This window comes from Balaenoptera musculus, chromosome 1 (assembly GCF_009873245.2).
Source record: "Balaenoptera musculus isolate JJ_BM4_2016_0621 chromosome 1, mBalMus1.pri.v3, whole genome shotgun sequence".
Taxonomy (NCBI): domain Eukaryota; kingdom Metazoa; phylum Chordata; class Mammalia; order Artiodactyla; family Balaenopteridae; genus Balaenoptera; species Balaenoptera musculus.
In genome coordinates, this window is record NC_045785.1 from 67,701,689 (window position 1) to 67,717,462 (window position 15,774).

At 37.3% G+C, this 15,774-nt stretch overlaps 1 protein-coding gene across 4 annotated transcripts in view; it reads right to left on the bottom strand.

Annotated features, from left to right (window-relative positions):
- The window catches only part of USP33 (ubiquitin specific peptidase 33), a 62,960-nt gene that overhangs the window by 35,759 nt on the left and 11,427 nt on the right, over positions 1-15,774 (bottom strand). For all 4 annotated transcript variants that reach the window (XR_005021855.1, XM_036869097.1, XM_036869074.1 and 1 more), the window contains exons 2-4: positions 791-922; positions 534-587; positions 39-101 (exon numbers count right to left, since the gene is read on the bottom strand). Coding sequence is in view for 3 of the 4 variants with exons in the window: in XM_036869097.1 (XP_036724992.1) it covers positions 39-101; positions 534-587; positions 791-871 (198 nt within the window). In the remaining variant the exon portion in view is untranslated. The remainder of the gene's footprint in view (positions 1-38; positions 102-533; positions 588-790; positions 923-15,774) is intronic.

A 15,774-nucleotide genomic window follows, 5' to 3' on the forward strand; every position in this document is an offset into this window, starting at 1 on the left:
TAAAAAACATCTTGCACGAAATTTTTCTACATACATACCTGAGAATGTATGGTGCTATGATCTACTTGTGATTCACCACAGCCAACATATGAACATCTATTCTATAAATAATTATATAAAAAGGAAAATTAGCTTTTTATAACATGTAAATTTACAATAATAGCATTACAATTACATTTACAATGAAGTTCTGATCACATGTTTTAACGGAAACATTAAATGACTTCCAAAGTCAGTTATTTTAACCAAAAGGTACTAGGCACAACAGAATACAACCAGAATATTTCTAAGCTAAAAGATATGTCACCGCTAATAAAAGGTGAGGGTAAAATATTTTAGTGATTTACCAAACTCTGCAAAAAGCACTGCAAGTTAAAGCCCAAAGTTTAAAGTTTAATTTTTATAATCGATAATGATCTTCTTAAAGTATGTTCATTTATGAAGTCCTCTAAGTGTCAAAAAAAAATCTTCTAGTTAACCTTATTCAGATATAAATTTTTATATCAAACTTTTGAGAAGAAACATATACATACCTCCAGGCACGCCCAAAGGTTTGGTCCTCTGACTTTACAATCCTGACAAGAACCCTATGAAAGGAAAATCACACAGACAACATTACCATTACATAAATACAGCCAAATATATACATTCACTAATATCATATATAACAAATTTGGATTCATGAACATAGAATATTGTAGTAATTTATAAAAAACACATATTTGGGAGAAAAACGAATATGATTTTTTAAAGGATTTTTTAAAGGAAGAAAAAAAGCCCTCTTTCTTACATGAGATTTTTGTATTAAATCTTCTTTAGTTATTTCACCAACTGAATCCAAATGCGGACAATGACCTCGAAAAGCTGACATTTTGTTAGAAATGTTTTCCTGTTTCTCAAGGCTTTCCAAATGAGGTAATACCTACAGAAAAATTGACCAGAAAAGTCAATTTTAAAAGTGCTAATATATTAAAAATTATTAAAAGATAAAACAAGAAGCATACATGTTTATAAGTTTGCCCTACAAAAGTGTATATTTTCAAATATATCTAGGGTACTTTCACAATTGAACTTAATTTCAACACTGGAAGTTTCTCTACTAATAAATAATCATTTTATTAAAATTGATACCTATGAGTCAATGTAAGTTTGTTTCTCCATTACTTCTGCTGCTTTTTCCCCCTTCTCCCATTTCACTTTTTAGAGGTAAATAAAAGGGGAAAAAATTCAGGTTATTCAATTTAAGTATTTTTATCCCCTCTTATTTTTCGTTTAAAAAGAATTAACCCTTAGGCTAGAATTGGAATTGAAAAGAAAAAGAATTCAAATGGAAACCTTCATTTTCACACTAGCAACAGCCCACTGATGATATAAATGAAATAGTTTGGTATCCTAGCAATAAACCAGGATAGTCACTTTATATCAGAGTTTCTCAACCCTGGCACCACTGACACTTCAGGCCAGATAATTCTCTCTTGTGGAGGGTTGTCCTGTACATTGTAAGATATTTAGCAACATTTCTTCTTCTACCCACTAGAGGCCAGAACACCCTCACTACCACTCTGAGCTTTGACAACCAATGTCATTAGACAGTGTAAAATTATGTTCACTGGGGACAAAGTCATCCCAGGTTGAGAACCACATTATCATATGATCCTTCCAACAACACTGAGATAGGCACCGTTATTATCTTCATCTGCATATAAGGCTAATAAGAGAAGAAAACCTAACTGAGTTCACATTGTTAACATAAGATTCAAACTAGGATTCAAACTAGGATTTGAATCCACCTATATATCTCATGGGTAAGAGCCAAGGACTCTAAAGTCAAACAGACCTGAGGATACCAGTAAGTGCTGAATGTCGTACTCCTACCGTAAGGATTAAATGAGGTAGTACATGTCATGTGTGTAGCACATACTACACATACACATAAAACTTTATTAGGCACTCTGCATCATCCCTTGAGGTTTTTTTATATGACCAGTAAAGGTCTCAGACCTCCCTCCCCTATGAGACAACCAGTTTAAGACTGAGGTAGTTTCCCAAATCAATAATAATTGCCCTAATATTCTTCAGGAGTTTCCTCAATTCCATTAAAGTAAACAGAAGGCAAAGTATTTTGCAATCCCAGTGAACTTAATTTCCTCCAAGACATCACAATGTACTGTAATGTCACTAAATTTTATCTACCTCTACTTTAAATCTTATGAATCATAGAGCAAACTTATACACTGTATTCAATGCCCAGATTATCTTATGAATGGTTTAAGTGAGTGATTTCCAAGTAAAAGTCTCAAGTCTAACTCAGTAAGGATTTCTAGGTCTTCTTTGGACTGTACATTCTACCTATCTATCTATGTATCTATCGGCTGCGTTGGGTCTTCGTTGCTGCACACGGGCTTTCTCTAGTTGCAGAGAGCAGGGGCTCTCTTTGTTGCGGTGCACAAACTTCTCAATGCAGTGGCTTCTCTTATTGTGGAGCACGGGCTGTAGGCACATGGGCTTCAATAGTTGCAGCACAGGGGCTCAGTAGTTGTGGCTTGTGGGCTCTAGAGCGCAAGCTCAGTAGCTGTGGCGCACGGGCTTAGTTGCTCCACAGCATGTGGGATCTTCCCAGACCAAGGATCGAACCCGCGTCCCCTGCACTAGCAGGCGGATTGTTAACCACTGCGCCACCAGGGGAAGTCCCGGATTGTACATTCTTAATAACAGGGCATTTCATGAACTTTCATTTTGAGAACATTATTTGGGAAAAAGTTAAGAAACTTTCTAGGAAAGAATAAACAGTTATAAATGTGCTGAAATATTAACACATTAGTAAACACATTAAATAAAAAGGTTCTATCAAATCAAATCAAATGATAAGTCCAATATTATACTACAACCTACAAAATACAACAGGAATAACTCTGGGGTTGATATTGAATAAGTCATTATTTATAAATACCACATTACTACGTAATATTAAATAAGCCATGCTCCTCACTTTCAGAGCATGAAGATAAACTTAAAATAATTGTTAATATTTTCCATGTTTTATTTATGTATGGAGGAGGGTTTCCCACCCACCTCTCACTTCCTTTTGTAATTAGATATCTTTTCCCTCTTATCTAATTACTCCCACTTGCAACCATAATGGAGTGACAGGGACCAGATTTACCCTCTCAAATAAGTAAGAAACCAGACCAAAAAATATAAAATAAGGGTTTTCAGACACAGACACTGGATAATAGGCACTGCAGGACACTGATCCGTAAGAAGATAAAAACAAGGTGACTGCCCCAACTTACTGCCTGGAGAGAATTTCTTTCTAGGTCACAGTACAGGCAGAAGAAAATCCAAACAGATTTTGGTGATCTCTCTAAGTTGAAGAGACAGAGTTGAAAATTCAGGGAGCCCAAGGTGAGTAACACACAGTAAAGAACTGAATAGAGAGCAAGTGAACTCTGGAGATTCGTAAAGGGCTACAATTATGTTTTCAATCCAGTACTGATGAGCATGTGCCTGTGATTAAACTACCCTAAGAAGGGGAAGGAACTACTGGAAAGGAGCAGGTAGAACAATTCTCAAAGCCAACCCAGGTCTGTCTGTGTTTCCACCAGCCAGAGTTGAAAGATTTCATAATACAGAGGGAATAAAATAGCATACTCAGAAGGGTATTGCCTTAGTATTGGGAAAAAATTATCCCTAGAAGAAAGACTACTTTGGTTCTGCCTTCAAAAAGTTCAAAAGAGAGCATTACTGTTCCCAAGGAACTTAACTGTGTCCCAGAAAAAAAATGAAGAGCATTTAAAGGAATGAAAAAAACCAGCACCTGACAAGGTAAAAATCAAATGTCTGGCATCCAATCAAAAACTATAAGATATACAGGGGCTTCCCTGGCGGCACAGTGGTTAAGAATCTGCCTGCCAGTGCAGGGGACACAGGTTCGAGCCCTGGTCCAGGAAGATCCCACATGCCGTGGAGCAACTAAGCCCATGAGCCACAACTACTGAGCCTGTGCTCTAGAGCCTGCAAGCCACAACTACTGAGCCCATGTGCCACAACTTCTGAAGCCCGCACACCTAGAGCCTGTGCTCCGCAACAAGAGAAGCCACCACAATGAGAAGCCCGTGCACCACAACGAAGAGTAGTCCCCACTCGCCACAACTAGAGAAAGCCCGCACACAGCAACAAAGACCCAATGCAGCCAAAAATAAACAAATAAGTAAATTAATTTTTAAAAATTATAAGACATACAATGAAGGAAAATCTGACCCTCAGTGGGGAAGAAAAAATAAGAGACCCAGACATAAGACAGATGATAGAATAAAGGATACAAATGATAAGGAGAGACATGAAAGATAGGGAAAAAAAGAAAGAGAGACCCAAATCAAGTATCTAGATGTTAAAAAAGAAAAATCTGTGGTGAAAAATACAATGGATGAGATTAAGAGTAGATAAGACAAGGCAAAAGAATAATGAACTTGAAGACACAGCAAAAGAAACTATGAAACACAAAGACGGAGAAAATTAAACAAGAGCATCACTCAGCTAGATGGAAAAGTCTGAATAGGATGAAAACTAAAAAACCTACAAATTGAAGCAACACAAGATATAAGAACAAATAAAACCACAGCATATCAAAAACAAGTTGCTTAAAACCAGTAATAGGACAGACGTCTTAAAAGCAGCCCCAAAAGACCCATAATGTATACTAGAAACAACATAAGCTGGAAAGCAGAGGAGCAACATCTTTGCAGTTTACTGAAGGAACACTGTCAACCAAGAACTCCATACCTAGGAAAATATCTTTCAAAAACAAAGGTAAAATAAAGACTGCTTTAGACATAATAAAGCTGAAAGAATTTATCACCAGAGTATATACCTGCACTATAAAACCTGTATGTATGCTTTAATAATTTTCCATATAAATCATACACAAATACAGATACAGAGATATACATGGCCATCTTTTTTGTCAATAATATTTTATTTTTTCAATAATATTTTAAAAGACATCCATTTATGTCAAAATTTTCATGGATACATATGAAACGCATTCACACATGGATGCATGCATTCAATCAATTCTTCTAATAATAGACTTTCACTTTGCTTCCATATTCTGCCACTAAAAAATCTATGTAAACATAATGGGTAGGCCTTTATATTTGTATTACATGGGCCAATTTATAAAAATAGATTTTACGGCCATGAAGAACCTAGTGGCAAGACGGGAATAAAGACACAGACCTACTAGAGAATGGACTTGAGGATATGGGGAGGGGGTGGGGTGAGATGGGACAGGGTAAGAGAGTGTCATGGACATATATACACTACCAAATGTAAAATAGATAGCTAGTGGGAAGCAGCCGCATAGCACAGGGAGATCAGCTCAGTGCTTTGTGACCACCTAGAGGGGTGGGATGGGGAGGGTGGGAGGGAGGGAGATGCAAGAGGGAAGAGAAATGGGAACCTATTGTATATGTATAACTGATTCACTTTGTTATAAAGCAGAAGCTAACACACTATTGTAAGGCAATTATACTTCAATAAAGATGTCTAAAGAAAAAAAAAAATAGATTTTACAAGATTACTTTCTAAAAATGCTATAACAATTCACATTTCCACTCATAAGGGAATACCATTTTCTGCACATCAACACCATTTTCTATACTAGTAACCAGTATTATTGGTTGTCTTTTTTTTAACTGTTGTCATTTGATGGGTATGCTGTTATATTTCACTAGTATTTAACTTGCATTGCCTTGACGTGCCTGGCTAGCTCAGTCAGTGGAGCATGAGATTCTTTAATTTGCATTACCTTGACAACCTGCGAGACTGTCTTTTCATGAATTTTATAGTCTCCTAGATTTGTTATTTTATTTAATGGCTCTTTAAATCTTTGCCCTTTTTACAATTGGGTTGATAGCCTCTTCTTGTAAACAGAATCCTGTCTTTTATACTGCAACCATTTTTCAAACTTACTATTTGTCTATTAAGTTTTTAATTTTTAATTTTGATGAAATACACATAAGTTTACCATCCTAACCATTTTTAAATGTACAGTTCAGTAGCATTAAGTACACTCACATTGTTGGGCAATCAATCTCCAGAACTCATCTCATCTTGCAAAAGTGAAACTCCACAGCATTACACAGTAACTCTCCATTCCCCCTCCCACCAACCACTGGCAACCACCATTTCACTTTTCGTCTCTACAAATTTGACTAGTCAGGGTACTTCGCAAGTGAAATAGAGTATTTTCTTTGTGACTTATTTTACTTAGCATAATGTCCTCAAAGTTCATTGATTTTATAGCTTGGGCCAGAATTTCCTTCCTTTTTCAGACTGAATAACATTCAATTGTGGTGATATCCCACTGTGGTTTTGATTTGCATTTTTGCAATTAGTAATGTTGAGCATCTTTTCATGTGCTTGTTAGGCATTAATTTATATATCTTCTTTGGAGAAAAGTCTATTCAAGTACTTGAGCCATCTTTTTAATCGAGTTGTTTGCTTTTTTGTTGTTGAGTTGTAGGAGTCCTTTATATACTCTGGATATTTAACTCTTTATCAGATACACGATTTGCAAATATTTTCGCCCATTCCATAGGTGGCCTTTTCACTCTGTTGACTGTGTCCTTTGATGCACAGAAGTTTCTAACTGATATAGTCCAAGTTATCTATTTACTTTTGTGACCTGTGCTTTTAGTGTCATATCCAAGAAGTCGCTGCCAAATCCAATGTCACAGTTCCCCCCTCTATGTTTTCTTCTAAGAGTTTTAGTTCTTATGTTTAGGCCTTTGGTCCACTAAAGTCAATTTTTGTATGTTTGTGTAAGGTAGGGATCCAATGTCATATTTTTGCATATGGATATACAGTTTGCCCAATACCCTTTCTTGAAAAGACTGTTTTTCTCCCACTGAATGGTCTTGGCACTCTTAAAAAACAGTTGACCAGGGGATACTTTACTAAGATGGTGAAGTAGGCAGACCCTGAGCTCACCTCCTTCCACATACACACAAAAATTACAACTATTTACAGAGCAACTATCTATGAGAATGACCTGAAGACTAGCAGAAAAGGTTTTCCAGAACTAAAGATATGAGGAAGGAACCATGAAATAGATAGAAGGAGCAGAGATTCAATATAGTCAAGACCCACACACCTGGGTAGGCAACCCACAAACAGGAGAATAATCACAATTGCAGGGAATTCCCTGGTGGTCCAGTGGTTAAGAAGCCACCTTCCAATGCAGGGGACGCAGGTTGGATCCCTGGTTGGGCAACTAAGACCACACATGCTGCAGGGCAACTAAGCCTGTGCACCGCAACAACTGAGCCTACAAGCCACAACTAAACTAGAGAGCCTGCACACCACAACTAGAGAGAAGCCCACACGCCACAATGAAGAGCCCACGTGCCACAATGAAAGATCCCGTGTACCATAACTAAGACCAAACACAGCCAAAAATAAGGAATATTAAAAAAGAAATCACTATTACAGAGTTTCTCCACAAGGAGTGAAGGTTCTGAGCTCCACACTGGGCTCTCCAGCCTGAGGGATCTGCAAAGTGAAAATGAGCCCCCAGAATATCTAGCTCTGAAGGTCAGTAGGGCTTGAGTATGGGAAAGCTGGAGGTCTGCAGGAAACAAAACTCCACTCTTGACTGGCAACCTCTACAAGAGGCAGCACCTGGCAGCCAACCAGGCCAGGGGCCAGCCCCAGCCACTAGCACACCCACAGCAGTCAGTGCTGCCACAACAGATGACCCCACAATTGCCCCTTATTTGATAGGGGATCAATATCCAAATTATACAAAAACTCATACAACCCAACATCAAAGATGCAAGCAACCTGATTTAAAAATGGGCATTTTAAATAGACATTTTCCATAAAAGACATACAGGTAGCCAACAGACACATGAAAAGATGCTCAGCATCACTAATCATCAGGCAAATGCAAATCAAAACTGCAATGAGATATCACCTCACACCTGTCAAAATGGCTATTATCAAAAAGACAACAAACAAGTGTTGGTGAGGATGTGGAGAAAAGGGAACCCTCGTGCCCTGTTGGTGGGAATATAAATTGGTACAGCCACTATAGAAAACAGTATGGAAGTTCCTCAAAAAATTAAAAATAGAACTATCATATGATCCAGGAATTCCACTTCTGCATACTTTTCTGAAGAAAACAAAAACACTAATTAAAAAACATACATGTGCATCCCTATGTTAATGCAATATTATTTAAAACAGCCAAAATATGGAAGCAACCTAAGTATCCATCAACAGATGAATGGATAAAAAATATGTGGGGTGTATACACACACACACACAAAATGGAATACTACTCAGCCATAAAAAAGAATGAAACCTTGCCATTTGTGACTACATGGATGGACCTAGAGGGTATTATACTAAGTGAAATAAGTCAAAATAAGAAAGACAAATACGTATACATGGAATCTAAAAAACAAAACAGAAACAGACACATAAACACAGAGAACAGGTGGTTGCCAAAGGGGAAGGGGTGGGGGCATGACAAGAAAAAAAAATTAAAGTAACTACATGAGGTAATGAATGCTAACTAGCTTGACTGTGGTAATTACTTTACAATGTATGTTTATATGAAACTGCCACATTGTACACCTTATATATAAAAATTTTCATCAGTTATACCTCAATAAAGCTGAAAATAGATTTTCTTAATATTTGACTATATGTGTGCGTTATTTTGGGCTCTATGCTATTCCATTAGTCTATATGCCTACCTTAGTGCCAAAACTATTATTAACTTTCTTATGGTATGCTTTATTATTAAAAGTTTGCATTTTTATAAAATCAGACACATCTCATTCTATAATAGCATCTGAGTTTCCAATCTTAAGGTTTCATTCACCCTAATTTATAGAGCTAAAGCTGTAGAATACCCTTAAATTTTTTTTAACAAGGCTTTTAATCTATCTGGAGTTTATCTTAAGACAGGAATCCAATTTTATTTTCTTCCAGATAGGCAGACATTTGTACCAGTGTCTTTATTATACAATCTACGCATTTCCCACTGAATTATAATACTATATTTATTCTTTATTAAATTGGCACATAAAATATTTCTGGATTTTCTATTTTTTTAAACTAATCTGTCTATGCCCATATTATATTAATCTAATTCAGAGACTAATATTCTACACAGAATAGTTTGATAACTGTAAAACATACTTCCTTCACTGTTCCATTTCCATTTCCTTGGCTACTCTCTAAGTACACTAGACAACCTGATAATTTTACCTCTTCTGTTCCAATATTAATGCCAGCTATTTAATTTTACTGTTTTAATGCATTTCTTAGAACCTCTAAAGGCAATCTTGAATATAAAGGTGATTGTAAGCATCCATGTCAGGGTCCTTATATTAATGCTTTGCCATTTAGGATATCTGCAAATATCTGGATAAATTATCTGGATAATTTTCTTCCATTCTTAATGTACTTAACATTTTTAAAATCAGAAATGGTCTTCCAAATTGAAGTACAGGGACTTCCTTGGTGGCGCACTGGTTAAGAATCTGCTTGCCAATGCAGGGGACACAGCTTCAAGCCCCTGCTCTGGGAAGATCCCACATGCCATAGAGCAACTAAGCCAATGTGCCACAACTACAGACCCTGTGCTCTAGAACCTGAGAGCCACAACTACTGAACCCCTGTGCTGCAACTACTGAAGCCTGCGTGCCTAGAGCCTGTGCTCCGCAACAAGACAAGCCACTGAAATGAAAAGCCCGCACACCACAATGAAGAGTAGCCACCGCTGGCCACTAGAAGAACAAAGACCCAACGCAGCCAAAAATAAAATGAATTACTTTAAAAAACTGAAGTATAGTTGATTTATATTATTATATTAGTTACAAATGGTCTTAATTAACTCTATCGAATGCCTTTTCACGGCGGAGTCAAGATGGTGTACTGGGAGGACATGGAATTCGCATCTCCTCACAATTAGGGCACCTACCAGGCACTGGTGGGGGACCACGGAGACCTAAGGGGACAGGAGGAACCCCCAGAGACCATCCTGTGGGATCTCAGTTCCCAGGCTGGAGGTCGGGCCCAAGCTCCTGTGGTGGGAGTTCCAAGTCGAAATCACTGGACTAACAGAGAACCTCAGACCCCAGGGAATATTAATCAGAGTGAGGCCCCCAGAGGTCCTCATCTCAGCACCAAGACCCAGCTCTAACCAACTGCCTCGAAACTCCATTGCTGGATGTCGCAGGCCAAACAACCAGTAAGACACGAATACAGCACCATCCATCAAAAAAAAAAAAGAAAAGAAAAGAAACAACAAAAAAATATGTTACAGGGCTTCCCTCGTGGCGCACTGGTTGAGAATCTGCCTGCCAATGCAGGGGACACGGGTTCGAGCCCTGGCCCGGGAAGATCCCACATGCCGCGGAGCAACTAGGCCCGTGAGCCAAAACTACTGAGCCTGCGCGTCTGGAGTTTGTGCTCCGCAACAAGAGAGGCTGTGACAGTGAGAGGCTCACACGCCGCGATGAAGAGTGGCCCCCGCTCGCCGCAACTAGAGAAAGCCCTCGCACAGAAACAAAGACCCAACACGGCCAAAAATAAATAAATTAATTTAATTTAATTTAAAAATATATATATATATATGTTACAGATGAAGGAAGAAGGTAAAAACCTACAAGACCAAATAAATGAAGACGAAATAGGCAACCTACCTGAAAAAGAATTCAGAGTAATGATAGTAAAGATAATCCAAAATCTCGGAAACACAATGGAGAAAACACAAGAAACATTTAACAAGGTTCTAGAAGAACTAAAGAGCAAACAAACAGTGATGAACAACACAATTACTGAAATTAAAAATACTGTAGAAGGAATCAATAGCAGAATAACTGGGCAGAAGAACACATAAGTGACCTGGAAGATAAAACGATGGAAATAACTACCAGGGAGCAGAATAAAGAAAAAAGAATGAAAAGAATTGAGGACAGTCTCAGAGACCTCTGGGACAACATTAAATGCACCAACATTCAATTTTAGGGGTCCCAGAAGAAGAAGAGAAAAAGAAAGGGACTGATAAAATATCTGAAGAGATTATAGTCGAACACTTCCCTAACATGGGAAAGGAAAGAGTCAATCAAGTGCAGGAAGCACAGAGAGTCCCATACAGGATAAACCCAAAGAGAGACACTCTGAGACACATATTACTCAAACTACCAAAAATTAAATACAAAGAAAAAATATTAAAAGCAGCAAGGGAAAAGCAGCAAATAACATACAAAGGAACCCCTATAAGGTTAACAGCTGATCTTTCAGCAGAAACTCTGCAAGCCAGAAGGGAGTGGCAGCACATATTCAAAGTGATGAAAGGGAAAAACCTACAACGAAGAATACTCTAGCCAGCAAGGATCTCATTCAGATTCGATGGAGAAATTAAAACCCTTACAGATAAGCAAAAGTTAAGCGAATTCAGCACCACCAAGCCAACTTTACAACAAATGTTAAAGGAACTTCTAAAGTCAGGAAACACAAGAGAAGGAAAAGACCTACAAAAACAAACCCAAAACAATGAAGAAAATGGTAATAGGAACATACATATTGATGATTACCTTAAATGTAAATGGTTAAATGCTCCAACCAAAACACATATACTGGCTGAACAGATACAAAAACAAGACCATATATCTGCTGTCTACAAGAGACAAACTTCAGACCTAGGGATACATATAGACTCAAAGTGAGGGGATGGAAAAAGATATTCCACGCAAATGGAAATCAAAAGAAAGCTGGAGTAGCAATTCTCGTATCAGACAAAACAGACTTTAAAATAAAGACTATTACAAGAGACAATGAAGGACACTACAAAATGATCAAGGGATCAATCCAAGAAGAAGATATAACAATTGTAAATATTTATGCACCCAACATAGGAGCACCTCAATACATAAGGCAAAGGCTAACAGCCATAAAAGAGGAAATAGACAGTAACACAGTCATAGTAGGGGACTTTAACCCACTTTCACCAATGCACAGATCATCCAAAATGAAAATAAATAAGGAAACAAAAACTTTAAATGACACATTAAACAAGATGGACTTAATTGATATTTATAGGACATTTCATCCAAAAACAACACAATACACTTTCTTCTCTAGTGTGCATGGAACATTCTCCAGGATACACCATATCTTGGGTCACAAATCAAGCCTTGGTAAATTTAAGAAAACTGAAATCATATCAAGTATCTTTTCTGACCACAACACTATGAGAATAGATATCAATTACAGGAAAAAAACTGTAAAAAATACAAACACATGGAGCCTAAACAATACGTTACTAAATAACCAAGAGATCACTGAAGAAATCAAAGAGGAAATCAAAGAATACCTAGAAACAAATGACAATGAAAACATGACGACCCAAAACCTACGTGATGCAGCAAAAGCAGTTCTAAGAGGGAAGTTAAAAGCAATACAATCCTACCTCAAGAAACAAAAAAAAAATCTCAAATAAACAACCTAACCTTACGCCTAAAGCAATTAGAGAAAGAAGAACAAAAAAAACCCCAAAGTTAGAAGGAAAGAAATCATAAAGATCAGATCAGAAGTAAATGAAAAAGAAATGAAGGAAACAATAGCAAAGATCAATAAAACTAAAAGCTGGTTCTTTGAGAAGATAAACAAAATTGATAAACCATTAGCCAGGTCCATCAAGATAAAAAGGGAGAAGACTCAAATCAACAGAATTAGAAATGACAAATGAGAAGTAACAACTGACACTGCAGAAATACAAAGGATCATGAGAGATTACTACAAGCAACTATATGCCAGAAAAATGGACAACCTGGAAGAAATGGACAAATTCTTAGAAAAGCACAACCTTCTGAGACTGAACCAGGAAGGAACAGAAAATATAAACAGACCAAACACAAGCACTGAAATTGACACTGTGATTGAAAATCTTCCAACAAACAAAAGCCCAGGACCAGATGGCTTCACAGGCGAATTCTATCAAACATTTAGAAAAGAGCTAACACCTATCCTTCTCCAACTCTTCCAAAATATAGCAGAGGGAGGAACATTCCCAAACTCATTCTATGAGGCCACCATCACCCTGATACCTAAACCAGACAAAGATGTCACAAAAAAAGAAAACTGCAAGCCAATATCTCTGATGAACATAAATGCAAAAATCCTCAACAAAATACTAGCAAACAGAATCCAACAGCACATTAAAAAGATCATACACCATGATCAAGTGGGGTTTATCCCAGGAATGCAAGGACTCTTCAATATACGCAAATCAAACAATGTGATACACCATACTAACAAACTGAAAAATAAAAACCATATGATCATCTCAATAAATGTGGAAAAAGCTTTCCACAAAATTCAACACCCATTTATGATAAAAACACTCCAGAAAGTAGGCATAGAGGGAACTTACCTCAACACAATAAGGTCATATATGACAAACCCACAGCCAACATCGTTCTCAATGGTGAAAAACTGAAACCATTTCCTCTAAGATCAGGAACAAGACAAAGTTGCCCACTCTCACCACTACTATTCAACATAGTTTTGGAAGTTTTAGCCACAGCAATCAGAGAAGAAAAAGAAATAAAAGGAATCCAAATGGGAAAAGAAGAAGTAAAGCTGTCACTGTTTGCAGATGACATGATACCATACATAGAAAATCCTAAAGATGCTACCAGAAAACTACTAGAGCTAATCAATGAATTTGGTAAAGTACCAGGATACAAAATTAATGCACAGAAATCTCTTGCATTCCTCTACACTAATGATGAAAAATTTGAAAGAGAAATTAAGGAAACACTCCCATTTACCATTGCAGCAAAAAGAATAAAATACCTAGGAATAAACCCACCCAAGGAGACAAAAGACCTGTATGCAGAAAACTATAAGACACTGATGAAAGAAACTGAAGATGATACAAACAAATGGAGAGATATACCATGTTCTTGGATTGGAAGAATCAACATTGTGAAAATGACTAGACTACCCAAAGCAATCTACAGATTCAGTGCAATCCCTATCAAACTACCAAGGGCATTTTTCACAGAACTAGAACAAAAAGTTTCACAATTTGTATGGAAACACAAAAGACCCCAAAGAGCCAAAGCAATCTTGAGAAAGAATAACACAGCTGGAGGAATCAGGCTCCCTGACTTCAGACTATACTACAAAGCTACAGTAATCAAGACAGTATGGTACTGGCACAAAAAAACAGAAACCTAGATCAATGGAACAGGATAGAAAGCCCAGAGATTAACCCAAGCACATATGGTCACCTTATCTTTGATAAATGAGGCAAGAGTATAAAATGGAGAAAAGACAGTCTCTTCAATAAGTGGTGCTGGGAAAACTGGACAGCTACATGTAAAAGAATGAAACTAGAACACTTCCTAACACCATACACAAAAATAAACTCAAAATGGATTAAAGACCTAAATGTAAGACCAGACACTATACAATTCTTAGAGGAAAACACAGGCAGAACACTCTATGACATAAATCAAAGCAAGATCCTTTTTGACCCAGCTCCTAGAGAAATGGAAATAAAAACACAAATAAACAAATGGGACCTAATGAAACTTAAAAGCTTTTGCACAGCAAAGGAAACGATAAACAAGACAAAAAGACAACCCTCAGAATGGGAGAAAATATTTGCAAACAAAGCAACTGACAAAGAATTAATCTCCAAAATATACAAGCAGCTCATTCAGCTCAGTATCAAAAAAACAAAAAACCCAATTCAAAAATGGGCAGAAGACCTAAATAGACATTTCTCCAAAGCAGATATACAGATTGCCAACAAACACATGAAAAGATGCTCAACATCACTAATCATTAGAGAAAGGCAAATCAAAACTACAATGAGGTATCACCTCACACTGGTCAGAATGCCCATCATCACAAGGTCTACAAAAAACAAATGCTGGAGAGGATGTGGAGAAAAAGGTACCCTCTTGCACTGTTGGTGGGAATGTAAATTGACACAGCCTCTATGAAGAACAGTATGGAGGTTCCTTAGAAAACTAAAAATAGAACTACTGTATAACCCAACAATCCCACTACTGGGCATATACTCTGAGAAAACCATAATTCAAAAAGAGTCATGTACCACAATGTTCACTGTAGCACTATTTACAATAGCCAGGACATGGAAGCAACCTAAGTGTCCATAGACAGATGAATGCATAAAGATGTGGCACATATATACAATGGAATATTACTCAGCCATAAAAAGAAACGAAATTGAGTTATTTGTAGTGAAGTGGATGGACCTAGAGTCTGTCATACAGACTGAAGTAAGCCAGAAGGAGAAAAACAAATACCACATGCTAACACATGTATATGGAATCTAAAAAAAAAAAAAAAAGGTTCTCATGAACCTAGGGGCAGGACAGGAATAAAGACACATATGTGGAGAATGGACTTGAGGACACGGGGAAGGGGAAGCTGGGATGAAGTGAAAGAGTAACACTGGCATATATACACTACCAAATGTAAAATAGATAGCTAGTGGGAAGCAGCTGCATAGCACAGGGAGATCAGCTTGGTGCTTTGCGACCACCTAGAGGGGTGGGATAAGGAGGGTGGGAGGGAGACTCAAGAGGGAGAAGATATGGGGATATACGTATGCATATAGCTGATTTGGTTTGTTATACAGCAGAAACTAACACAACATTGTAAAGCAATTATACTCCAATAAAGATGTTTCTTTTTTAAAAAAAAAGCCTTTTC